Source organism: Pelobates fuscus, chromosome 1, assembly GCF_036172605.1.
Source record: "Pelobates fuscus isolate aPelFus1 chromosome 1, aPelFus1.pri, whole genome shotgun sequence".
Taxonomy (NCBI): Eukaryota; Metazoa; Chordata; class Amphibia; order Anura; family Pelobatidae; genus Pelobates; species Pelobates fuscus.
This window is the reverse complement of record NC_086317.1, coordinates 296,733,767-296,761,531: the sequence shown is the minus strand read 5'-3', so window position 1 is coordinate 296,761,531 and position 27,765 is coordinate 296,733,767. Positions and strand designations below refer to the sequence as shown.

The following is a 27,765-nucleotide window of genomic DNA, read 5'->3' as shown; positions in this document are numbered from 1 at the left end:
TTCGGATCCTGTCCTGAAAGGCCACAATTAACAATAATCAGATGAATTATTTGGTTGCATATTATTTCATCGAAAATGTTCAAATCATAGAAACATAGAATGTGACGGCAGATAAGAACCATTCGGTCCATCTAGTCTGCCCAATTTTTTTTAATATTTTCAATTATATAGAAAAGACAGGGAAGGCAAAAAAGGGGGAGGGATGACCCATTTAAAAAAGATTTTGGGGCAAAAGTTAACTGTAGTTTAGTGCCTATACCACTTACCATTACACCAACATTTTAGATTTAGGCACCATTGATGAAAGTATGTAATTTATTTTACTGGAGTACTTTTTGATGGCTTTAGACAGCCAGAAAGAGATTCAGGCAGAGAGAGATACACAGATAACTTGACATAGAAATACATGCCATGTTAATTCATTTTAATGTGCAAACTAAATTAACAATATAAGAGCAGTTTGGTTTTAAATTGAAAAGCAGCATTTATTAATATTTTTATTGATTGCATTTATACCAAGCTTATAAAAATATGATAAGATATTCACACAGTATCTACTTTGTTCTTAAAACCAAGGGTGTTCCTTTAATAGGCGAAGATACTGCTGTTGTTGCAATTTTCAGGTTTTCACGTATATAATTACGCTGCTGTACATATACTGGCTGCTTAATACCCACAGAACGTATTTTGGGTGAGACATTTTTAGGAGGCAAAGTTTTTGGATCTCGTCCTTTGATTTCATAAGTCCACTGCATGGTCGATGTCTAGAAGAGCAAACAAAATAAATTATATTAGATTTTACACAGGTAAAGGTACTTTCCACTGAATTTCTAAAAAAAGAAAATGATAATACAATATAAAAATACTGTCATGAAGTATTTATATTAAAATTGGTTCATCTTTTTTAGTGTGCACCAAAAAGAGCAACAGAAAATCCAACAATGGGACATAATAGAAAAAAGTACCACAATTTGACCAATCACTGTGGAAGCCAATGGCATTTCCCTGTTGTTAGCTCCACATTAAAATTGCTATTGATACATATTTTCAATGAATCTTAAATGTAGAAATAAAATGGTGAGGGAAAAGGGCAGGTGGCAAGATCTTCCAAACTTCAAACTGTACTACCAGGCCACACACCTTCAATTGGGGGGTTGAGTGGCCCAAGGCCAATATGCACAAACTTTGTAAGGTTGTGGAGGCTCCCCAGGTTGAGAGGTCAATGGATGTGTTGCATGGTTAGAGACAGCCTGGAGAACTATATTGGCAGCCCCTTGACCTCAGAGGATACCATTCTCTACAGCTGGTTTGAGTGTCTCCTGATTCGCCATTTTGGACAAAGATTCACACAATCATTAAAAGGTTTTCAGATATTCTTCCATTGTTCCGGTCTTCCCCTGTGCTGCTCCACCACACAGCCACTAGAACATCTGCAAAAAGTCCATGACCCTATTGATCCTAGAAGCTTCCAAGGCAACTAGGTACGCCCACCTGGGATCAAATATAACACTTATAGAGCTTTTCCTCAAGGAAGAAATTTTACAAAAAGTCAGACAGATGGGAATTGTTCATCTGGATGGCCAGAGCATACTAGTCTTCTAGGACTTGTCCAGATTGATACTGCAGGCCAGGATGGCTCTCTCACCTGTCACCTCAGCACTTTGGGCAGTCACCTTACCATATTGTTGGGGATATACCTTTACCCTCTCTGCTTGACATTTCCCTCAGATTCAGGTGCAGTAAAGGCTGTACCCATGATTCCTTCATCTGGTGTCAGGCTAACAACTGCTCCTACAGCCTCTACCAAGACAGGGACCAAGGTCAGGCCCAGACCTTGATGGCCTTCACCATCCCAACTCAAAGATGAGCAAGAACTGATGTAGTCTTGGACTGGATATGGCCAGATGACTTGTCTGCTGGACAGTGGTCCCCTACACCACAATTTAAGTGGTAATCCTGATACCAATACTTGCCCAAATCACAAGCACTCTTCTCTACTCCCCCCTCACCCTGGCCCCATTCCTATTTACCCGCACAGGCACTTCCCCTGCTGGCACTTCCTCGCAAGGGACTTCACATTTTACTCTTAAACTCATAAAATGTATACAAGACTAGACTACTTCTTTATGCAGCATTTGCTTACCCTACTCTGAGAGTTGGGCATTCTGCCAATGTTTTGGTGCGACCAATGCCCACTGGGGATGAAGATGTGTGCTCTCTTGTTCCACCCCAAACAATTCCCTTGGCTCTCAAATGAGTCAATACTATTGGAATTATCTAGTAGTTGAGGAGACCAGATCAGCCATTTGTGACTTTTTATCCACAAATTTGACTCTTATGGGCCTCCTAGCTCATAAAATTGGGGACAATTTTATGAGCTGGGAGGCCCATAAGATGGTTCTTCAAGGGCATTTAATTTCACTTTGTTCAGCCCATAAAAAATGTCATTCATAACATATTGCAGATCTTACTCTGGAGATTGCAGATTAGGAGAGACGTCAAACAAATGTTTGATGAAAACTCATCCAGGGACTACATGACTAAGAGAAGCCAGTTAACGGTCATCCTCATTCAGTCCATTAAAAGAGCTTTCCAGCATTATAAAAATGTGATTTATGAACACGGTAACAAATGCAGTCAACTACTGCCACAATTAATCCGACATTGTCAGACACAATGCTACATTCCAAAAATCAAAACGAAATAAAAAAATCAAGACTCAACCCAATGAATTCAACACCTCTCAGAGAATATTCTAAATCTTTTCTACACTACTGAAAGAGCTTATAAAGCCTACACCCATAACTTTAGCCCCCCAAAAAAGATAAAGGATTGAAATTACATAGTTAACTACACCCACTCTGCAAATATGCCACAACTAGACAAGTCTGTGTTAGAGGATCTATACAGACCAATTGCCAAGGAACTCAAAACATCGAAAACAGGCAAATCTGTTGAGGATAAATCATCCTTTAATTATGTTCAGGGGGACCCAAATCAATTCAAGCGCTTGGAGTAGCAACACGTGGTGATAGTTGTGAATCCAGAAGATCTGCTTCTAGTTTTAATTGGGGACAATTCGTTTTATACAATGGGGGATACGTGCTTACGTGGGAAACATATTTACTGTTTTTTTAACAGTCATAGGAAAGGAATGTAAGAAGAGACATATTTCTAAATGTTAAAAGATAAGTAGTTTAGCAAGTACTCCGGTGGGGGCTAGTTGTTATAAGAAAAAGAACTTAATGTAGGACAAAGTTAATTTAAGCATAAAGCATTACATGAGTCCAAGTTAGCCAATTTTAGTATTGGCTAGCCATTTATGGCACCTACAAGCTTGAGCCTTGGAATCAAGGTGCATTCCTTCACATCACCGAGCCCAGATGACTTTTGACTCCTTTATCACACAACCTTCTAACCGAATATAGGTACAATGCTCCTGGACGCTCTCGTCTCTATCCTGGATGGAGCCTCACCCTCAGTGCCTTTTACATCTGCAAACATTACACTTCTACTGAAAGAGGGCAAATATTTAACATTATGCTCTAGCTATAGGCCAATATCAGTTCTTAATATAGATCTTAACCTCTTATCTAAGATACTAGCAGAACACCTGTCACCATCCATTCCTGATATTCTCCGCGTGGATCAAAACGGATTCATCTCGGGTCGTGAGCACAGTGACAATATGATTAGAGTCTTGAAGGGGTAGCAGTGGATTTGTCTGAAATCCCTCACCTGAATTAAAGCTCTTTATGCAAACCCCCAGCGAGGCTCTGCATCAAATACAAACTACTTCAGATATCAGAAATGGGAAAAAGATCTTCAAACTACCTTCTCTGAAGAGGAATCTAATAAAATGACACGTCCCATACAGAAGTCGTTGGCCTTAGCCCGACTAGAGGAAAATGCTTACAAATTCTACTGCAGGGGGTAGCAAATTTTAGTATACCTGCCATGAACCTTCCGTACCAGAGGCCAGGTAAATTTACCCCTGATATTTACACACAGCTCGAAAACATGCACCCACCTGCTTCTAGCATACACATAAAGAGTGCTTACATTGATATATTCTAGACAGAGAATATTATTAAGGGATGAGCATACCTCTGTCAACTAAAAACCAGTTTTCCTATTGATAACAATGAACAAACTGCTATTCAGTAAGCAGGATTACTTATTGTAATAGAATTCAGCTCCATGCATGCAGTAAAGCATGTAAGCTATATCCATTTAATGTGGGATAATAATTAGCAACTCTACCAGATATAATTTGTATAGAGGTTTTCTTCTGCACACTAACAAATTTAAATGGAATTATAAGCATCACTATTATGCTTTGCTAAGAATCCTGGGCCTAAGTAGCCCAGAAGAACCTTTGTTATATCCTATAGATTTCAAATGTATGTAATTGATTGCGGTTTACAGCTCCTTTTATTTTACAATTAAGAAACATTACTAAAATGACACAAAAATCTACAGATACAAAAAAGAAAAGGTAAATTATTACTAACAGGACAGAATGCTTACTGTGGCTCCATACAAATTTGCAAGACATCTAATGCTGTACATATGCATTTAAAATGTCTATGTCATCAATTAAGAATACAAGTCATATTATGAAACATCAAACTAAAGCAGGAAATAAGTGACATATCATTTGGCCATCATGAAGAAGGCAGCAGACGTTTAAAGTAATTGTTTATACAATCCCTACAGATAGCCAAAGCCATTAACTGGGAATGTTAATAAGCAGACGTCTACTTCTAAATTAGAATACTGATAAAATGTAAAGTGCCAAAACTAGATTGCATTTGTTTAAGTGCTGGCATGCTTGATACTAGTAAAGAAAAGATCACTGAGGAATTCATTACTGAACTCAAGTATCACTTGCCGCTTATAACAAACGTATGGCGCCAGCTTTGTCTATGAAGCTTTTTTTTTTTTAACAATTAAGTATTCATTTATGTACAATCTAGAAGGGGCAACAAGCAAAACTCTTGTGATATAGACATTTATCAACTGGTGTCTTAAAAACACAGAAGCCAAAAAATGATAGAAAAATAAAATGTTAAAATATGAATTGATAGTTCCCTTTTTTTAAATACATCAAATTGTTACCTGTACAACCAGTGTTGCTTTGTGTTTCTTGCTGTACATAGTGGGCTTGAAACCTACAGTCATAAGTGTTCCAGCTGTTCCAAGAGGAAGCAATTCTCCAGTTTGTGGAGATACTAAAAACTCCTTATCACTGCCTGGTAAGAAGTATGCACTAAACGGCTCAGGGTACCTAAATAGGACAAAAACATATTTACAATTACATTTTATTCATCAAACACAGTTCAGAATTACAAGAATCTGTGACTTTTTTTTAAATGAGCTAACTGTGAAACCTTTGAAGATATTGGTGAAAAAATACATATTTATTTTTAGACGTACAATATTCTTTGATCTATTTAGATTCAGCTTCCTCTTTATAAGTTAAAACAAAGTTAATACGTTATAAGCAAAAATCAAGGTAAAACAACTTACTTGATGACTTTTGTCCGACCCAGTGCTTCTAACAGAGAAACATTAGTGACCTATGGCACATTTAATAATGAAACATTTACAGCATTTGGTGTCATCGTGATGGAACGTAAAGACCTCCCATTAGGAAATGCTTCTCGTGGCTGTCAGTGTGACAGTCACTAGAGGAGTGTTTTCTTACAGAAACAGCTTCTCAGAAAGTGCAGTGGTTACATTTGTGAGAGAAAAGGGGCAGCACGTATGCACCCAAATCACAAGATTAAGAAATAGTGTTTTTTGTACCTACAAGTTTCTAAGTTACAATTATGGCAATTCAAGGGTCTCACGTCATGCTCTGCCTGATGCTCTGCCTGTCATTGCTGTACAAAGCTGAGCGGATTTCTACAGATAATGTGGAAGTAATTTCGCCTGTATCCATGAGGCTGCACAAGGGGTGGACTACGGCTGCTGGGGAGAACTTCTGTTGTTGTTAAACCGTTCCAAAACAGTGTGACATAAAACCACGGAATTATAACACCATAAACTCTACAATGCACCTGCAATGCTCATTTAAACTGTTATTTTAAAAATCCTTATTTTTTTTTAATTGTTTTGTTTGATTGTGTTTTTTGTGTTTTTTTCCTTTTTTCTAGTTATTTTTCAGTGATTAGAAGAATACAAATGTCAGAACCATGTTTTCCTTCAATCTATCACTATCAGTTGTTTTCAGACACAGACAAGAATGGTTTTGAAATTATGTTGACCTGACCTTGAATTATTTAGTCAAGACTCTTTCCCCTGACGAGCCCCTAAACAGGGCGAAACGCGCGTCGGGTCTCTAGACATTCCGACAAAGCTCTTAGTACTTTCGTCAAGATACTCATCTATGACTGCCTCCTGGGTTTTTGAGCAAACCAATTTGTTCGCATTACTGACCGCGGTACTGGGAAGGTAGTACAGTGACGAGTAGTATTGAGTGCTATTCCGACCGGGGTTGTATATACATACACACTTTTACTAAGCTCTCTGCACTTTCGTCAGCATACTTACCTGATGGTAGTAAGTGACGAGCAGTATTGATACCGTTACCGTTTGTGGTGCCAACCATCTGGTACTATAGCCACTATAGCCAGTACTTACTTTTTATACCAGCAAGTTCTTTCAAACCCTTTCTAAACCTCTCTTTCCTATGACTAAATGCCCATGAAGGCATTTTTTCCTACTTTGTAGCAATCCTTAGGCTTTGATTTGTATCTCTATGGCGCTCTCTCAGCTATCACCCTATGCTGGACTAGATATTACCACACTCCGTATCTAGCCAACAAAACTTCTGTAGCATTGAGAACTATCAGGATCAATAAGATTTCTATGATCCGTGCAATAGTTATCCCTCTATACGGACCCCCCAAAGTATCTTGGTGTGGTGCCAAGGGCTACACTGCTTACCGTAGCACCTGTGAAATTGCTGAGACCGCTAGACTCACTTGTACGGATCATCCCCATTGTAACACAGTATCTATAACGATACATTATTACAGTGACCACCTCAGGATAACTTGGTTAACTTCCTGTAGCGCTAGAGATTCACTAAGTGATTTCCTACTGAGGCTTGGACACTTCCTGTAGCGCTAAAGATTCACTAAGTGATTTCCTACTGAGGCTTTGACACTGGCTAATAGTTTGGCTATAAGGTCTGGACCACAGGGATTCTCAGAGGTATATCCTCATCCCGGTCCATCCAGACTACCTGTACTGGAACCGACAAATTATTTGAATGGTTGTCACTACAAGCTTACCATTTTAGTGAGAGATTTAACTATTATGGGAGTATTGGTGTAGTGGATCACACTTATCGTGGCAACACATCTTCTGCTACACTTTGTGTCTTTTTGTCCTCCCAACCCTCCCCCATTTGTTTTCCTGTTTCCCACCTCACCCCCTAGGTACACGCCTCCATAGGTGTTATATCCATTACTCTGGCTACCAGCTACTATTTAGCCACGATACACTGGATTAAATACACTGGGGACAGTTTACCTTAGGAACGTTTTTCTGTTACTCATTAAAATATTGATTTTTAAACGTTTTATATTCTAGAGCACATTATTTTGAATAATTGTGACACTTGACGTTGGGAACGTCCCTTGTGATACCAATATTCACTATTGTGTTTTCATTTTTTAGGACAGTGTTCTCTCTCTTTGTTCTTGTTCAAACTTTTGAGGGTTACCCCCTCTCTGTCCAGTTACATTATAATTATCGTATGGGCCAACCCATTTTCCTATCACAAGAAAAACGATAGTACAAATAAAATTGTATATATATTATGCACTACATATCTTGTTTAGGTCAGTGTATAAAAGAAGACATCAGTGATCAAGATGATTCACACTAGTCTCAGTGTCCTCAATAGTTACCTACTCTCTGCTACAGTTGCCACCCCATCTCCCTCCAGACAATATTACGACAGCAAAATGTATATGTTATGAGAAGACTTGAACCATCTTCTAATATTTTAGTCATATCTAGAAATAAGAACATGGAATTGTCCTGTCCTCACATATGGGAGTCCAGAACGTTTGATCCTGTGTATTAAAACGTAGATATCAGTTTAGCTTGAATGCCATCAGACAAATGCGATATTACAAGAGACAATATTGAGTTTATTTTTTTGAAAAGAGTGAACAAGTGAAAAACATTTTTAGCATGTTTAATATTTGAGTGAAAGAGTTGCAGAGTGAGAGAAATCCACAGTTGAAAGATAGTTTTTCCCTTATACACTAGTAAGCACTGCATGAGATGTTTTGGTCCTGCTGGTGGATTCTGACCCTACTTCCTTGAGTTTATGCATCTCCAAGCAAGAATGTGAGAACATTCCCATATGCAATACTGTAGATTATAAACCAAATGTAGGGTCGCAAATAGGTGAAGGGGGTATTAATACTCACCAAAATTATAACTTTAACTAGATATTCTATGCCTTTCTATAAGTCATTGTGCCAAAATATCATTAGCTCTTTGCAGAATCAAGAGAGAAAAGACTCTCTACGTATGTCCTCAAAGTGGCATATCCATTTTTTATTGTAAGAACTTTGGGGGTCTTCTACCATGGCAAGCACGTAATATATATGAGAGAATTTCCCTTTACTTGAGAAGGAAGTGATGTAATAAAGCTACTAGGATCTATTTGGGGGGTGGATCAATATATACTATAACTTCACTAATCCAACAGATAGTTTGTTATGATTTTATGATTATATTAATAGGAGTCCGTGTATTCATACAGAGATTTAAGCAAGAAAAGACAAGCTCATATCTCCCAACATATCTGAACATGGGACGGAAGGCAATCATGATATAATAAGAGGTGGATCCTCGCGAAAAGAAGGTGATCCTACCTAAATAGGGAGTAGGTGAGTCTGATGTACATGCAAAACTCAGTAGCAGGTAAAAATGGCTTGAGGATCAACCCACTCACTGTTAAATTAGAGATAATATTATATGTAACTGAAATTAGGATAATAAGATGAATATGAGTAAATTGCAATATATTAGATAGCAATATCTAAACATACCCTGAAAGTTAGCATGAAGTTAGCTCTGTTATCTTTAAATTAAACATAAAATATCTGAAAACTATTTTTTTTTTGTTTTTGTTTTTTTCTAGTTGTTTTTCAGTGATTAGAAGAATACAAATGTCAGGACCATGTTATCATTCAATCTATCACTTTAAGTTGTTTTCAGAAACAGACAAGAATTGTTTTGCAATTATGTTGACCTGACCTTGAATTATTTAGTGCTTCTGAATCCACAGTAATCTTTTGAGCAATTTTTTTTTTTTTTAAGTGCAAAACAATTGGTTTAGAAAAAAACATATTTGATACTCACATATGCCCTAATTTGTTACATTAATATGCATTAAAATTAAAAAAGTTAATGTTATGGTCTAGATCATCCAGAGCTTCTAAAAATTTATTTTCATAACAGTGTAATACACACAATGGTTATGATGAGTACTTGCACTACAGCCCGCAAGCTTAGGTCCTAATAACAATGGTTGGTGGTTTTGCCAATGCATTTTTAGATGAAAGTCTGCAATGTTCATTTTTGTTTAAATTTAGGACAACACTGTCATGAACTGAAATTATTAAACAAATTTGTGTTTTGTGAGAAAGATGTAATTACAGAGGAATATAAAAGGTTTACTGGTTTCCAAAATCCCATTATCATTGTTTTCCCTTATCTGGTAATAGTGTTTCTGTTGCAAACCTCCCTGAACATTACAATCAAACAAATTAGGAATACAGTTTGCGCTTTCAGGCTAGAGGGACCAGCTGGGTTTAATGTGCCATCATAATCTACATATCTACACCATACAGAAACATAATTCCTTCCCCTTTTGATTTGCATTACTGTATTTTTATTTCTTAGAAAAGTCTGAATATAGTAATTCTGCCTACAGATTATATGTACCACAATAACCTGTTATCGGGTTACACTGGCCTAGAATTACTATTTTTTTTTAAATGAAGTTTTGCTTTTTATAATTAATGTTTAAGCTTAGTTTATATTACTACATGACACAATCATATCTGCAAAAAAACAGAGTTCTGGAACAGCCAAGATAATTTTGCTGCTATTCTATTACATATTTTTAAAATACCCTGGCATAATAAAATATGAAATAATTGCATTTCAATAAGAGACCAAACTTAGCTGAAACTAGTATACAGTTAAATAACTAAACAGTTTTGTGCTAAAATAGGATCTCCTCCGCAATTTAATTGCTACGTTTCACCTTAGACAACTTTTCACTAATATGCATGGAAATTTGAATGCAATTAACACAAATAAGCAGAGAAATATTCAATGCTGTAATTACAATATAATCCTCCCATGGAATGCAAGTTAAAAATCATACAAATACCTGTAACCTACTCTGACCCAACCTCAACAAATCTTTGGCAATTGTGACAATATATATATATATATATATATATATATATATATATATATATATTATAGTTCAACTCCAAATGCCTACTGGAATAATTATAGTCTCATAAAGGTCTAATGAACCGATAATTTGATCATAAGCATTAAGCAAAATATCATGTTTTACATTTAATAACTCTTATAGTTTTGCTATTCCTCTTGTTTTAAGACACAAAAGGTAATTTAAATGTAAGCAATGACTTTTAAATAATACTAACAAACATCTATAGAGAAACACAGAGTAAACGTACTTGTTTTCCTCATGGCTGAAACCAGTGAACTTTGGCTCTTTCTATGATAATTAGCCAGACTCAGGGTAGATCACAAATATTAGTTTGCCAATGTTAGCAATCATCAATGTAAACTCTATACATATAACCTTTAGTTAGTACCAAGAGGGATGGGTCGGTCAGAAGGGCTTGTCCCTGTAAGACGTAGAAGGGTGTGCACACAGCACCCATCATAGCTGCACAGGACCTGGGTAGAAGATTTTACTATCTTATACCCGGGTCTAGCAGGGGATGAGCTGCCATCACCTGCTGCCTGGTAATTGCAGGGGGACTTTTCCCTAGCCACTACACAGCAGGGATTGTAATTCTGCTACTCTCCTCTTCATTTTACTAAAGTGAGAATTTAAAATTAATTTCAAAGTTAAGGCCAGAGTAGTCAAACTGAAAACATAGATTACTTAGATAATGTTTTGGCTATTTTGACCTAAAAGTTGAAATTCACATTAAATTCACCTTGTTATTCTTACTTTTGGGGAATAGCACTTTGTGTGCCTCTGATTGTGTATATGACCGTGTATGTGGTGTGTGTGACTGTGACTGTGTGTGTCTGCGTGCATCTCACTGTGCAATTGACCGTGTGCATCTGACTGTGTCACTACATGTATGTGACTGTGTGCGTCTTACTATGTCACTGTATGAGACTGTATTTGATTGTGACTGTGCTTGTAGTAACCCTCATATAAATATAGACTAAATCTAATCAATTATTCACTGGCAATATACATGTTTTGTGCTATGTGATCTATCACCACATCCTGGTGCAGCTGTTGACGGATGAACAGTTGATGAAGGTAAGGAATTAAGTTTTTCAGTGTTTATATCAAATGATAATGCACATTAATTTTGTGACTTACAAATAAATTACCAGAGTTTTGTGTTTAATCATTTTAATGGCTACTGCTCTCTTATATTTTAAGCCCATTTGCTAATAATTTGATTTTGGGTCTAAATTAAAAATGCTCATCAAGATAAGAAATGCATGTGAATCATCTCACTGACACCATCTGCTATAGCTTTCTAAAACTTATTTAACTTTTTTGGACTCTTCATTCTGTCAAACAAAGAGGAAAAGATTATGGAATTGCCAAGTAATTGCTTCAGTTCTGATCCTGAAATAGCACTTTGGATGAAAGCCGATAAAAGAAGCATTAGTGAAGATACCATTAAAGTGGATCTAGAGAAGTATTATCATTGCTGTTGTCAGACAGATCATCACCTGAAACAATTCTTTTTGATTTTATGATATTGAACAAAAGTTTCTACAAAAACTTTTACATCCAAAATTATAATGTCAAATAGCTTTTACATGTAAATTGTTTCATATTGATACCCACCTGCAAAATTCTACTGAAACCATTTTCTGTACGCATTAAACATTACTATACATTTTTTTTTACCAATAACTTAAGTCAGTAAAATATTTGCTCTATGTTACCTTGTTTGACTTGTAAGTCTGAAACCGACAACGGATTCTTTGTTTAGACCTATGGCTTCAATCTCAATCACATCATCAACATTGGGCTCAGTAGCAATTAGTTGAATGGGGAACTTCCAAATTCCACCTGTGGCACATTTTACCACTAACGTGACAGAGTGTCTAAAAAGAATGGATGATTTTTATTAATGAAGAAAGACTAGAACATTTCTGATTGTTTACTCAAGTTAAATGGTGATTTTACATTGGATTTACATTAGATATAGGTCCAAAACAAATAGCTTTTTATTCATTTATAATCGAACATAAAACTAGATTGTACTTCCAGTAGCAGAACACATTATTTACAATTGGTATTTGAAGAACGTAATATATTGTTTAGGGAGGTTATTCAATTAAATGCCTTTAACATTTCTGGAAGTTCATTTCGCAAAAACATGAAGATAAAATGGTTAATAACAATGATAATAATATAAATAAATGTTAATATGCTGACAAATCAAACTTTCATTTTGGAATATGAAAAATATCTCCATTTCTGAATCAAAACTGGAAATTGATTGTATGTTCTTTTTTAATGTGTTATAAAATACCGTATATACTCGAGTATAAGCCGAGTTTTTCAGCACATTTTTTTGTGCTGAAAAACCCCAACTCGGCTTATACTTGAGTCAATGTCTGTATTATGGCAATTTACATTGCCATAATACAGACAGGGGGCTGTGGGGGCTGCAGAGCGGTTACTTACCTCTCCTGCAGCTCCTGTCAGCTCCTTTCTCCTCCGCGGCGGTCCGTTCAGCACCTCGGTCAGCTCCCAGTGTAAGTCTCGCGAGAGCCGCGGGGTCATAGTGCGGCTCTCGCGAGACTTAGTGTGAGCTGACAGAGAAGCTGCACTGACCGGCGCGGAGGAGAAGGGAGCTGACAGGAGCTGCAAGAGAGGTAAGTGCTCTCCGCAAGTTCCCCTCCCCCCCACTGAACTGCCAATGCCACTGGACCACCAGGGAAGGAGAGCCCCCCTCCCTGCCATGTATCAAGCAGGGAGGGTGGACGTAAACAAATAAAATAAAATAAAAAATAATAAAAAATAATAATAATAATTAAATTAAAACATAATAATAATAAAAAAAATAATAATAATAAAAAAATATTAAAATAATTTTAACAAAATAAATAAAATTGCCCACCCCCCACCAAGGCTCAGCTACACACACACACACACACAGCACTCATACACACACACTGCACTCATACACACACTGCACTCATACACACACTGCATTCATACACACACACTGCATTCATACACACACTGCATTCATACACACACTGCACTCATATACACACACTGCATTCATACATACACACACATCACTCATACACACACTGCATTCATACACACACACTGCACTCATACACACACGCTGCACTCATACACACACGCTGCACTCATACACACACGCTGCACTCATACACACACGCTGCACTCATACACACACGCTGCACTCATACACACACTGCATTCATACACACACTGCATTCATTATATACACACACACTGTAAATAAATATTCAATTAATATACATTTTTTAGGATCTAATTTTATTTAGAAATTAACCAGTAGCTACTGCATTTCCCACCCTAGTCTTATACTCGAGTCAATAAGTTTTCCCAGTTTTTTGGGGTAAAATTAGGGGCCTCGGCTTATATTCGGGTCGGCTTATACTCGAGTATATACGGTACATTTTTTCTGCATTATGGCAAATTTAAATTAATATTTGAATTAGCTTCTTGATCCAAGAAGATATCAGACTGCAATTCTGAGGTCAAGAAGGATTTTTTTTTCCTAGTTTGTTGCAAGTTGGATGTGCTTCAGACTGGGGTTTTTTTTTTTTTTTTTGCATTCTTTTAGATCAACAGCAAAACAAATGTGAGAGAGGCTGAACTTGATGGACACATGTCTCTTTTCATACTATTTTACTTTCAAAACATTCCCCTACTCATCACACAAATAATGTTGTACATAAAACTTACCGCACTGCTTTATTGGGTGCAAAGATTAGGTTGAATGTTAATGTGACAATCCCAGATGGCGCATCTCTTTCTTTCCTTACCAGCTCAATAGCCACAGATGGTTCTAACTGGGATTTCAGTTCTTCAGATTCATATGTTATTTCGTATAAAAATTCTTCTGTCGTGCTGAACCCTAAACAGACACATAATCTTAATGACCTTGTTTCTGGATATCAATAGCAACTCACGTTTACTTTTGTGGCAATTATATCACAAGTAAATTTTATTTACATTCAATGTTTAATTTAGAAATATTATTTTATATTTCAACTTTTATTTTAAATTAATAATTGTTTTAGTATGATTGTTGTCTTGCTTCATTAACAGAACCTGTGAAAATGGATTTTGTTAAAATAAAATTCTCATGTGTCTGTGTGTCAATAACCATTTATTACACTACTTCTAATTGTAAAATGTAACTTAGGAATTAAAAAGAGATAGTAGTCAAATGCAGTTACAAACGACGACAGATTTCCCTCTGCCATTTCTCATCAGTCGTTTAAAGCTTAACTTGGTAAACATCTTACCAATGGTTGTTAAGAAATAGAAATGTGGAAAGATACTAAAGCTATTGCGGCTTCAAATACAATTATTACTATGATGAATTAATTTCAAAACAATTCATTCAAACCATTTACAAATGACATTAGCAATAACAAAATATTTTGAAAACATATGGACGTATTACTAACTTTGAATTTATAATATAAAATTCACAAACAATCCATTTTTTGTTGAGTATGTTGAGTAAAATTATATACTATGACATCATAACTCCCAATTGAAAAAAAAAGAGTCATGGCATTTCATTAAAATGATTGTATTTTTTTTTTCATTATCCTCTGGTACATACAATTGTGTCAGTGTTCATGGTTTGCTTGTTCTCATGGATTTGCAAGAGCTGAATGTTTTGTGAAAACCCAGAGTTGGCAAACTCATGAAAAAAGCAGGTGCAAAAAGTAATCAGAGTGAAATAACAGTCAGCACTTTAGTATGTCTGTTTTATTAATGGAAAAATATATAAATATATGTTCTATCTACTTATCTATCTACCTACCTATCTACCTACCTATCTACCTACCTATCTACCTACCTACCTACCTACCTATCTCTATCTAGCCATCTCTATATCTATCTATCTATCTATCTATCTGTCTCTATCTAGCCATCTCTCTATTTATCTATCTATCTCTATCTAGCCATCTCTATATCTATCTATCTATCTATCTATCTATCCATCTATCCATCTCTCTAGCCATCTCTCTAGCCATCTCTCTAGCCATCTCTCTAGCCATCTCTCTAGCCATCTCTCTCTCTCTCTATCTATCTATCTAGCCATCTATCTAGCCATCTATCTAGCCATCTATCTAGCCATCTATCTAGCCATCTATCTAGCCATCTATCTAGCCATCTATCTAGCCATCTATCTAGCCATCTATCTAGCCATCTATCTAGCCATCTATCTAGCTATCTATCTAGCCATCTATCTAGCCATCTACATAATTTCAGATACTATAACACAAGTAGTAGTTAGTGTAAAAACTACTTATATCTGAAATGTAAGCTTTTCTAATAGTTGGAATGTTCATCATTTTATCAACAAAACTGTGTCAATTTGTTCATAAGATAAATAATTTGTTAGTGTTATAATACTATATAATGCCAAAAACATGAAGCTATTTAGGAAAGTAATAATTCTAGTGGAAACTAGGTCAGGATACAATGTCTGGTGTGGGACTGAAATATTACATCTTATCCTCAAACTAAATGCTATAGGCATCACATATTAAAAGCACCATTTAGGTTGTTGTTTTTTGTTGTTTTTTTATCTTTTTATTTGCATATTGAGGATATTACTAGTTGACATAAGATATCTGACGCAATTACATTTACATTAATAAATGTTAGCTCTACCCAGCTACTTTTGTTAGTTATTAAAGGCAAAATTGCACATTTTTGTTTATACTCCTCATGTACAGGTTTTATGGTGTTTTGGAAAGTTACAGGGTCAAATATAAGATTTGTCAATTTCTGATTTTGCAAATTTAAATATGCCGGATTGTCTTTGAGACGGTATGGCAGCCCAGAAATTAAAATTAACCCCACCATGGCATACCATTTAAAAAAGGAGACAACCCAGGGTATTCAAAATGGGGTATGTCTAGTGTTTTTTAGTAGCTACTCAGTCACAAATTTAGTGTCCATATTTGTTTTTTGCATTTTGTACACAAAAAATTGCATTTTACTGGTGATATCACTGTCGTGATAAGTTTTACTGTTTTATAACACACAAATTTGTGTTCAGCGAAGTCTCCAAAGTTCATTAATCCCCGCCCTTCCCTCTCCCCCTCCCTCCCATGTCCAGGTTTTATAGTGTTTTGGAAAATTATAGGGATAAACATAGGACTTGGAAATTCAATTCTCTGGACTTGTTGCCTGGGTTGTCAAGCTGGTCCCTCAAATTATAATTTATAAAATGACTTAATTATGTTAAAAGATTACAAAAACATACACATAGAATTTAAATATATATACATATATATGTATTTAATTCCTACATGTATATTTATGTAATTATATTTATTCATATGTATATATTTTTATACATATATATATATACTTTTATTCTAAATTTATTTTGATTTATATTTTTTTTTTTTTTTTTTTTTATTTATATATATATATCAAAATACTTTTAGAATGAAATTGCATATATATATTTTTAATCAATTAATTAATGCATTTAATGTACTTATTATTTTAATTTTATTTATATATAATATATAGATAGATAGATATAGTAGAAAGGACCGCACTCCAAGGTCTTTGTGATAGTTTTCAAATAAAATGTAACTTTTATTTAATCCATATAAAAGTCAACGTTTCAGCCCCCACATGGAGCTTTCATAAGGACCTGATGAAAGCTCAATGTGGGGGCTGAAACGTTGACTTTTATATGGATTAAATAAAAGTTACATTTTATTTGAAAACTATCACAAAGACCTTGGAGTGCGGTCCTTTCTACTATATCTACATGATTTTGCCAGACCTGCACCGGGCATTAAGAATTTATCCAGGAATGCAAGACCTTGTTACATATATATATATATATATGTATATGTAACTCTATAATATATAACAAGGGCTTATATATATATATGTATATGTAACTCTATAATAAGTGTATTTTGATATTGATATATATAACTATCAATATAAAAATACACTTATTATGGAATAAATATATATCTATATATATATATATATATATATATATATATTCCATATATCTATCTATATATCTATATCTATATTTATCTATCTATCTATCTATCTATCTATCTATCTATACCATAAATCTATCTATATCTATATCTAGATAGAGGAGATAGATAGATAAATAGATGGAATAGATAGATATGTGGAATATATATATTTTCCCTCTGATTGCTTTAATAATACTTTTTTTTTCTCTTTCAGTTTAGGCAGCCCCCCTGCAGGTACCTGCATAGGCAGCTATGCCTGCCATGTGATCGCTCTTTGAAAGCGATCACATGGCCCCCCGGGGCCTAAATTGCTGAGGGGGGACTGACTGGGCTCTCAGGCAGTCCTCCAGAAGTGGACCGCAGCAGATATGAGTATTAGCTGGGCACTGGGGCTCAAAGCCGTTAGGGTGTTCTATGCTGCCATACAGGATTTAAAGGACCACTCTAGGCACTCAGACCACTTCAGCTTAATGAAGTGGTTTGGGTGCCAGGTCCCTCTAGGATTAACCTTTTTTTTTATAAACATAGCAGTTTCAGAGAAACTGCTATGTTTATAATAGGGTTAATCCAGCCTCCAAATCCTCTAGTGGCTGTCTCACTGACAGCCGCTAGAGGCGCTTGCGTGATTCTCACTGTGAAAATCACAGTGAGAGCATGCAAGCATCCATAGGAAAGCATTGTAAATGCTTTCCTATGAGACCGGCTGAATGCGCGCGCAGCTCTTGCCGCGCATGCACATACAGCCGAAAGGGAGGTTCGGAGGCGGAGAGCTCCCCGCCCGGCGCTGGAATAAAGGTAAGTTTAAACCCTTTCCTCATCCCAGAGCCCGGCGGGAGGGGATCCCTGAGGGTGGGGGCACCCTCAGGGCACTATAGTGCCAGGAAAACGAGTTATAATGGGGACGGCATAGAGCGCTCTAACGGCGTTAACTGGTTAAAAATGCAAAATCTGTGGTCTATGTTCTTTTGGGGTTTAATGTTAACCCTGTCAGGTCAGGACAGGAACAGTTTTGGCATGTTTGCTTTCTCTTTGTTGACATGTAATATCCCTTTTTCTTATACCAAAGGCTAACTTCAAATAGACAAACCGCAATGTATGATTTCTTTTAAAATAAATACATAAAAGTAATGCATCATATAAAGGACAGTTTGGCCTTTCTGTTGTCACTATACATACAGTACATTATTTTTAACTTGCTATATATTATAAATATATAGCAAAAACAGAGATATGCATTTAAAAAAAAGTTACCTATGGCAATTTGTAACCGATTAGTACAGCTAAAGTAAAAAATCTTAAATAGACAAGTGTCCAGAATTTCAAGGTACCTCATATTCCCGTGAGGTTGGTTTCGGCTGTAACAGATGATATATCAAAGCTGGTAATTACTATTTTGCAGTTAAATGTTTTCAAAATATGCCATCCCAGTTTACAAAGTATCATAAATCCAAAGACAAGACCAATAAAGCATCTAATGTTTTAATTTATTTGAAACAGTGAACATTCACAGTCTGGAATTGAAGACATGAACCCCTAAATGCTTTACTATGTGTCACTTTTAAATATTTTTGAAAAGCACGAGCAGTCTTCATATATATCATACATGATGATTGCAATCAAAATACATGTGACATGTTTAATGTGAATTATTTGCCTTGCCTTTTTTAAAAGACCACACATCATATTGTTCCTCTCAGGTGAACTTACATTGTGCCACTATTATTTTCAGAATTTTTTTTTTTGTGTGCAAAAGGTTTACAGACATGCAGGTAATGCCACAATAGCAGGTACCGACAACTTGTATTTGACATATATATGGCATAGGTTGGATCTGCACAATTTTTTAAGTTAAAACAGTCAGGCTTAAAGAAACATGAGTCAAGCTTACATTTACAAATGACAGGTCGAGGGGGTGATGTAGGACTCGATCTAGAGAGTGCATGAGGGTTGTGTTTTGCATGTTGAACTGGGAGAGTAGAGTAAGAGGGAGGGGTAAAGTAAGGAGTGTGACCAGTGGTGCCCGTTGTGTAATGAGAGGGGCAGTAGCCCTTCTCCATGCTAGTTGTGTAGGTCTGAGCACCTCTGGTGTTGAGATTCTCCTCTGTGTGGGGTGCCCCTAACCTTGGGGGTGGCGGGGGGGGGGTATATAAAATTAGTTTGCCAGCGGGGATCGTTGGTCCGTGACCGCGTGTAGGTGCGGTATATTAGGCATCTTTTAAGGCCGTGTGGCTATATCGCTTGTGCTGCGTTACAGCATGTATATCATGGTTGGCAGGGTGGTCAAGAGTGTGAGAGAACTGCAGAACATTTGTTGGTAAAATTAAAGGAAAAGGAAGCAAAAACAAGCAAACATAAAGGAAATGCAGGCACACCATGGTGCGATTTTCTGTAGTATGGTATATAGTCAGGTTGGTGGAGGCGCTGCTGCACCAGATCTTGGTTCAAATATCGCAATGTTAGCTGGATCCCAGGATATAGGATTCGGCGGCCCAGATGGGATAGCGGTGGGCACGTGTAGCCCCAGTGCAGTCAGGAGCGTTGGTCCTTCGGAGACAGTTCCCAGCTTGTGTGTGGCTCATTCGTGTGATACCAGTAAGGATCGTGGGGTCCCCCATCTGTATGCGATCCCTGCCGTGCGTAGTTGAGATGTGATTGGTTGTAGAGATCTACGCCATTGTAGGGTGGCCCTTGTGAGGTCCTGGTAGACCGTGAGCTGGGAGCCTTCGAATGTATATGGGGTTTTGTCCCTCAGGGCTGTCAGCAAGTGTCCTTTGTCCTGATATGATATGCAGCGGAGTATAATATCCCTGGGGGCAGCTGGTTGTGCCTTGGTGGGTCCTGGTAAGCGGTACACCCCATCAATAGTAAATTTTCTCGCCGCTGGGGCCGGTAGGACCGAGGCCACTAGGCGTCGCAGGTAGTGGGGAAGTTCCTCTTCTGTTACTGTGTCAGGGACCCCGCGGATCTTGACGATATTACGCCTGTGGCGGTCTTCTAGCGCTGAAATTTGTGAGGTAAGTACCTGGTTAGCGGACTGAAGGTTGCTTAGGGTGTGTTGTATAGTTGATATCTCTGTGCGGACATCGTGTATGTCATTCTCTGTGGCACTGACGCGGTCTGTGACCTGCTGGACGTCCTTTTTAATTGCCGCTGTGTCAGCTGCCAGTAGTTTCTGTATGTTCAGTAAGAGAGTTTGTAAGTCCTGTTTAGTGGCCAGGTTGCTGGTTATGGAGTCAAGGTGTGTGGTGTCTGTGTCATCTCTCACCATTGTGGCTTGTGTCCCCTTGTGTTCCAACCTGTCTGAGGAGCTCTTCGCGCACCCGCTCTCTCCGGCCGCCATTTTGGATGGTGCCGATTTTTGCAGCATTGTGCTTATGTCCCTTGAGTCCTGGACATCTCCGTGTGAGGGCTTTTGCTGTTTGCGCCTCATGTCCACCGGGTTTGCTGTGGGACTCTGTGGGGGCTGTGGAGGTATCTCTTCCGCTCTGGTAAGTGCTGCACCTCCAAGAAGCGTGTCCCAGCTAATGTAGGCCGGTGCTTTGAAGGCCCCGGACCGGCGCTTATTTTTGCCCGATTTCGGCGGCTGGAAGAAGGGCATCGGTGGGCAGCAGGTCAATCCCCCGAGCTGATGGTGGTGTCGTCGGGGTCGGATTGCCCCTGGTATGTCCCTTTTTTCACGGAAAATCATTTTTTCTATCGGAGCCCAAGTAAATGGCGTCCGCTCGGCTGCGCTGGCAAGCTCCGCCCCCCCCTATTTTCAGAACATTTCTGATACACAAATAGTCTCTTTTCCACTAAAGGATTGTACCTCTCCATGGGAAGGACACTTAAAGACACTGTCTAGTCCAGATCAATATTTTATCATTAGAGTGTACATGCTCTATAATGTCTATATTCATTCTGTTTCAGACCCCAAATTAAAGAGGTGAGACAGGAGACAAGTGCTCCTGATTCCCTGATCAGTAATGAGTAATTACATGTTTACAGACATACAGGAAGCTTCACATATATGCTCATTTAGAGAAAGTGAGAAAAAGACAAGTACTAGAACTACCCACTAAACAGCATGCTTTACCGCCAAGTCTCACAAATGTGAAGAATTTAATGCCTCCTTTTATTAAAGGGACACTGTAGGCTCCCAGACCACTTCAATGAGTTGAGTTGTGTGAAGGACAACTTACTGAAACATATTTTTCTTCCATTTTCACTGAATATAGTTTTGAAACGTTTAGTTGAACGGCAATCTATTATTCATGGAATGTACTTTTAACATACTTCTGAAATTGCTTACGCAAATACTTTTCATGGAATTGTTATGTACCAAACATTCTGACCACAACTCCTCCATGCTCATAGGTAAGAAGAATGCGCTAGCTGTTATGTTATGCTCTCGATCACCTGTTATTAATTACGTAGACACTGTTCGCTTTCTGTATAAAAACTTTGCTCTCCCATTAAAATTTTAGAAATCAACTTACATTGACAACCTGTGTCTGCGTGTCTGATTTCCCGAGCACTTGATATTATCTAATCTGGAAACGCTGGGCGAGGGTATCAGTGTCACTGTACCCCAAATTATTCCAATCCAAATGCAATTGAGCAAAAATCGTTTTCACTGATTCCTCTTTATCTTGTGTAAGGTCAGTTAAAGGAGACAAGAGATCCTGTAACCTAGTCTTAGCCCATGCTTCTAGGGCAGTGAAGTAGGAGGACCCTGAGTCATACTCATGTAGGAACCATTTGGGTAGGTGGGTTCTCTGGAGATTGATTTTAACAGGATCTGTGGTTTGGGAAATTACAGAAGCCATTACTGGCCCAGCTTTAGCCTTAACCAGTGATTTTAGGTCTGCCCAAGTGCAAGAGTAGGTGGCTCTAATACTCTCTGTTTAAGCTCATGGGAATGTGCATGCAGGGTGGGGCGCAGGGTCGCCCCAGCGCCGAGGGACATCGGCGCTGGGATCAGGTAAGTTAATGAAGGGTTTTTGTATTCCTGGCACTATAGTATCCCTTTAATGGGAACTGTCTGGCATCTTAAACTGTCTGGCATCTTAAACTGGAACATTTACTATATTCATAACTTCATGTCTTGCTTTACATCTGAAAGAGTTAATTATTCTTGAACATCTCTAGGGTTTTTTTTCTTGGCATCATGGCCAAAATATTACATGACAGATGAAGTCTGTTCAGATTTCCTTACTTTGTGATTATTCCACCCTATTTATGAACTGGAAAATTGTCTTATTACATAGAAAACACACATGATTAACAGCACTAATCACATATGCAGTAGCAAATTTATTTTGCTGCCTTTTCACTAGTAACTATTAAATTCCAACAAGGCCACAGCTGTTTGACAGGCATCAAGTTTATATATGACTAATAACATTAAAATGCTACAAACTACATCGGAAAATCTGTCAGATTTTTATGATATATGTTCATTAAGTGTCAAAGCATTTCATCACCTTTCTCCCATGCTTAGAAGGATTTCATGTTCCAAATCAACACCTCCCCTTTCCTTCTAATGCCAGCATTCATAAACAGATTGTATTTCATCTATAAAGTTATGCATTCATACCGCTAACAATATCACTTAATGCAGGAAGTATATAGAAAACAACTGTATTTCAATCTAAATGACATATTGTGGCAGTGATAACTATAATTTTATTCAGAATGTATAACCTCAAGCTGTAAACGTAACTAATGCAGTCAAAATATAAAACTGCACAAATGACTAAGATATACCTTAATGAGGCATGTTGGAAATGATTCAGCAACATCATTTATATACATACCAATGGGTGCTAATTAATAAGAAAGAAAAAAAAAATGAATTGCCAGACTTTCCAAGGAACCTAATAAATTAATAAAAAAGAGCCTGAACATTCTTCAGAATAAGCAAAATACTTGCATAGTACAGGAATGAAAAATGCTATTGTTTTTAATTACATTTTTTTGTTTAATGTCTATAGCTCACAATTGCCATATATTTTCTTGATTTCTTTCTTCGTTGGCCATGATGCATATGAATCAAATATTCTAAAGAGCCAATGCACCCAACAATGTAGTTATTTTTCTATGTGGTCAAACCCATGGTGCATTTTTGACATTTCTAAACAGGTTAAGACTACACACAGAGAGGTTAAAAAATCAAAAATAAGAAATACAATCTTATAGAAGTGCTGCTTATGCGCACTTAATAAACAGGAGTAAGTTCAACATGAATAAAACAAAATCCGCAGATATGCACACACAATCAGGAGACTGAGTTACTTGTATGCACACTCTACTGCCTATGAAGATTTGCAGTGCTGTTTCAAAGCAACAATTTTATAAAAGTGGCAGCACAGCAGATTATCTGTGGCAATCAAGAATGCCAATAGAGCTGGACACCAGCAATATAAAGCTATGTAGAGATTGTAGAGATCTGCTTGTCAGAGCCAGTCCTAATCTAACTCAAGTACTGTACAGGGAGTATTTCAAATGCTGCCACCAACAGCCTACATAACTCCAAGATAGATTTATAGCGGAGCGAGATCACAAGTAGCAATAAAATAACAAACACCAGATAACAGTGTTAAGAAAGTGGAAGCCCTATATTGACCTCTTGGTATCTGGTGCATGATTTTCAATAACATTGGTATTATTGCAGATGTGAGATTGTGATCTGCCATCACCTCCTCTAATATATAAGAATTGCCTGTGACCAGCAGATGTGAATATTACAATAAGTCAATAGAAGTTTGCTTGGAGAAGGTGCAGACATGTCTGCAGTTGTTTTGTGTATTGTTGTATTTATCAATAGCAGTAATACAGTAATACAGATATAAAGGCAATATGTTAAGGAATCATACCATTGCTGACTTGAACTTCCTCCTGTACTTGATTTGTACTTTCTCCATGTTTAACGCCACAAGCAGTTTCTGGCATAGCAGTCTGACCCGGAACAACACCCGTTAGCAAAACTTCTACTCTTTCTTCAGTTCGACTCCTTGCTTGACAACACACAACAGCTGGAAGAATGGTTAACACAAAGTCTGTTGAAAAGGGCATTCAAGGTGGATTTAACTATTCTTTTTTAAAACATAATTTAAAAAAGCCATACTTCATTCGTATCTCATACATACTTCAACCATGTCTCCACAAGCGCTGATCCGCTTCCAATAAAAATAATCTTAAACCATGAAGTAGTGGACATACCACAACTAGTTCTTGATCCTGATTGTCAAATTAATGTCACAAGTACAATGTCACATGTCATGCACCCCCTGTACCGTACAACAGCCTATCTGATGTAAACAGGAAAGGTAGGAAATAAGTCACCTTTTATGTATTACACATGCCAATCCTGGAATTTTTTACATTTGCATACCCATGTGTAGCGGCAGAACTGCTGCCAGTAAGCTGCATCGGGGCCCACCAGGTGGCCCAAGTGTTAAGGGCCACCCGATGGGACCTATATCTTCAGGGGCCCAGTCAGCACTGCGGCCGTGTAATAGTGTAAAAATTGCAACCGCACGTTGTGCTGGGAGGAAGTGACGGCCGGTCACTTCCTCCCAGCTCCCTTCGAGAGGGAGGGGAGAGAGACAGGCTGCGAGGACGAGAGGGCCAGCCGACTCCCATCAGCCCCAGCCACCCTCCTGCAAAGAAAAGGTAAGAAAAGTTAGCTATGTGTGTGTATGTCAGTATGTATGTGTATGTATGTATGTCAGTATATCAGTATGTATGTATGTGTATGTATCTGTATGTGTATGTATGTATATGTATGTCAGTATGTATATGCATGGCAGTATGTGTATGTATGTCAGTATGTATGTATATGTATGTATGTGAATGTATGTCAGTATGTATGTATGTATCTGTATGTGTGTGCATGTATGTATGTATCTATATGTATGTGTATGTATGTATGTTTATGTATGTCAGTAGTATATATCTGTATGTATGTCAGCATGTATGTATGTATGTATGTGTGTGTGTTTGTGTGTGTATCTGTATGTTAGTATGTGTCTGTGTGTCTGTATATGTCTGTGTGTCTGTTTCAGTATGTGTGTGTCAATATGTAAGCATGTATGTGTGTATGTCTGTTTCAGTATGTGTGTATCTTTGCATGTGTATCTGTGTCCTTTTTTGTATCAGTGTGTTTGTGCCTGTGTGTGTGTATTCCTGTGGGTGGGATTTGGTGGCGGGCTTGGAGATGGGCCCCCAGGGGCCCAGACCTTGAGCAGTGTTAGGGGCCCCAAAACTTCTGATCGCAGCCATGATTGTAAGCTATCCATGGAGTGCTACTATAGTTCCCTTAACAAATAGTCCCTAATTTACGTTAAATATAGTTTGAAATGGCACAGTTGCAAAGTGTTAATGGAATTATACACTATACCAACTACATTTTTAAAAAGCACATTGGCCAAACTTAAATGGTTCACGTGTACAAAGACAGTCAGGTTGAAGAGAACATTAAAAGAAGTGTATAGTGGAAATGTGTGTATTAATACATTTTTAAGACCACCAAAACAAATTTAAGCTAGTGTTAAGGGGCTGTTGTAAGATGGCATATTACCTCCATACCCCCAAAAATAAGACAGTTATAACAATCAAAAAATGTTTAATGCTACTTTTTTTCTTTATAATAATTATACAACATTTGAAATCAGTATCAACAATATCATGTAGCTGTCACATTAGCATTTTCACTACTCATTATCTGTAAAAATTATATAATCTTTCCAATTTCTAAATTAAGCTCTTTCGTCCACAGTATCTTTAATGTAATTTTTCAGAAACAATCATTTAATCAATATAAATCAAGCAGGTGTGATCATTTTGTATTAATTTGCTATATTGTTAAAAAGTACTTCAAATTCTTATATATCAGACAGGAACAATAGTATCGTTTATTCCTGCAGAAAGGTCCACACAGTGGAAATTAAATCACATTTAGGAGTTAAAACTCTAAATTTCTAATAACACATTATATTATAGATATTTTCTTTTCATAAGTGGTATGCAGTATGCTCTCATTTATTGAGAGGTCTGGAGAAGGCAACCTTAAACAAAAATAAGTCTCTGTAGGTGACATTTGGCCAAGAAAATCTAAATAAAATTTATGACACAACATATCTATATACACCAGCACTGAAATGCCCCTTTTACACTAAAAATAGTTTTGCAATACCTCCCAAATACTTATTTCACTCATTGACGTGCAAATCTATTTATAACTTTTTTGACATGTGATTTTCTGGATTTTTTTTTATATTATTCTGTCTCTCCCTGTTAAAATAAAGTACACCTACCATTAAAAATATAGACTGATCATTTCTTTGTTAGTGGACAAACGTTAAAAATCAGCAGGGGATCAAATACTTTTTTTCCCCCTCACTGTATATAGGAGCTCCATATTGTTGGTGTGTCTGAATACTTACTAGTGCTCCATAGCAAACTTCAATAAATATGTTTAGAAATCAGTCTGTGTACATAAGATACACTGTTATTGTAAATAACATTTTAGATGCCTAAGCGGTTATTTAATAAGTCACCTACAAGTTTTTAGAACTGCCCAACCACTGGTCACATCCCCACTGACTCCCCAAAAATTCAAGTTTCCCTCAGATAGATTATTACCTTCTGATACTTTATTTAATATATCTGATAGGGAGAGTATATGTGTACATTGCCAGGGAAATGAGCACTAACCATAGTTTAGAACAGAAAAGAGTGTGGGTGAATCAGAGATCTGAGCATCCTCAAGAGTTATTGGCTGTGTATGTGTTTCCCTTTAGTCTTGTGTTAATGAAAATATGTGTGGCAGTGTTTTGGGCATTCCTTTGCCACAGCAAAATCTAGGGGAAGGGGCCCTCATAATTCTTATTAGAATTTATATATTTATTTATTATTTATTTATTAAAAATTCTTAAGAAACGCAGTCTTGTTACCCATAGGGTCTCGATGCGCATACCAGCAATAAAAACAGATAAAACAATATCCAGCAAACAACAGCATTGAAATCAAGTGCATTTAAAACCAGGGTTAAAATTTTCATGTAATCCCGTACGCCTGAGCAAATAAGACTGTTTTTAAGCTCCGGCGGAACTTCAGTAGATCATTCTCAAGTCTTAATGTCAGGGGCAGGGAGTTCCAAAGTTGCGCTCCCTGAACATCACTCGTCCTCCCTCCGCACTTTTTCTTTTTGAAATT

At 37.2% G+C, this 27,765-nt stretch overlaps 1 protein-coding gene across 1 annotated transcript in view; it reads right to left on the bottom strand.

The window, feature by feature from the left end:
* Positions 1–522: 522 nt before the first annotated feature.
* The window catches only part of CFAP47 (cilia and flagella associated protein 47), a 356,049-nt gene continuing 328,806 nt past the window's right edge, over positions 523–27,765 (bottom strand). The window contains exons 61-65 of the mRNA XM_063457869.1: positions 24,423–24,581; positions 14,261–14,432; positions 12,229–12,390; positions 5,122–5,290; positions 523–764 (exon numbers count right to left, since the gene is read on the bottom strand). Of these exons, the coding sequence (XP_063313939.1) occupies positions 555–764; positions 5,122–5,290; positions 12,229–12,390; positions 14,261–14,432; positions 24,423–24,581 (872 nt within the window). The 3' untranslated portion in view covers positions 523–554. The remainder of the gene's footprint in view (positions 765–5,121; positions 5,291–12,228; positions 12,391–14,260; positions 14,433–24,422; positions 24,582–27,765) is intronic.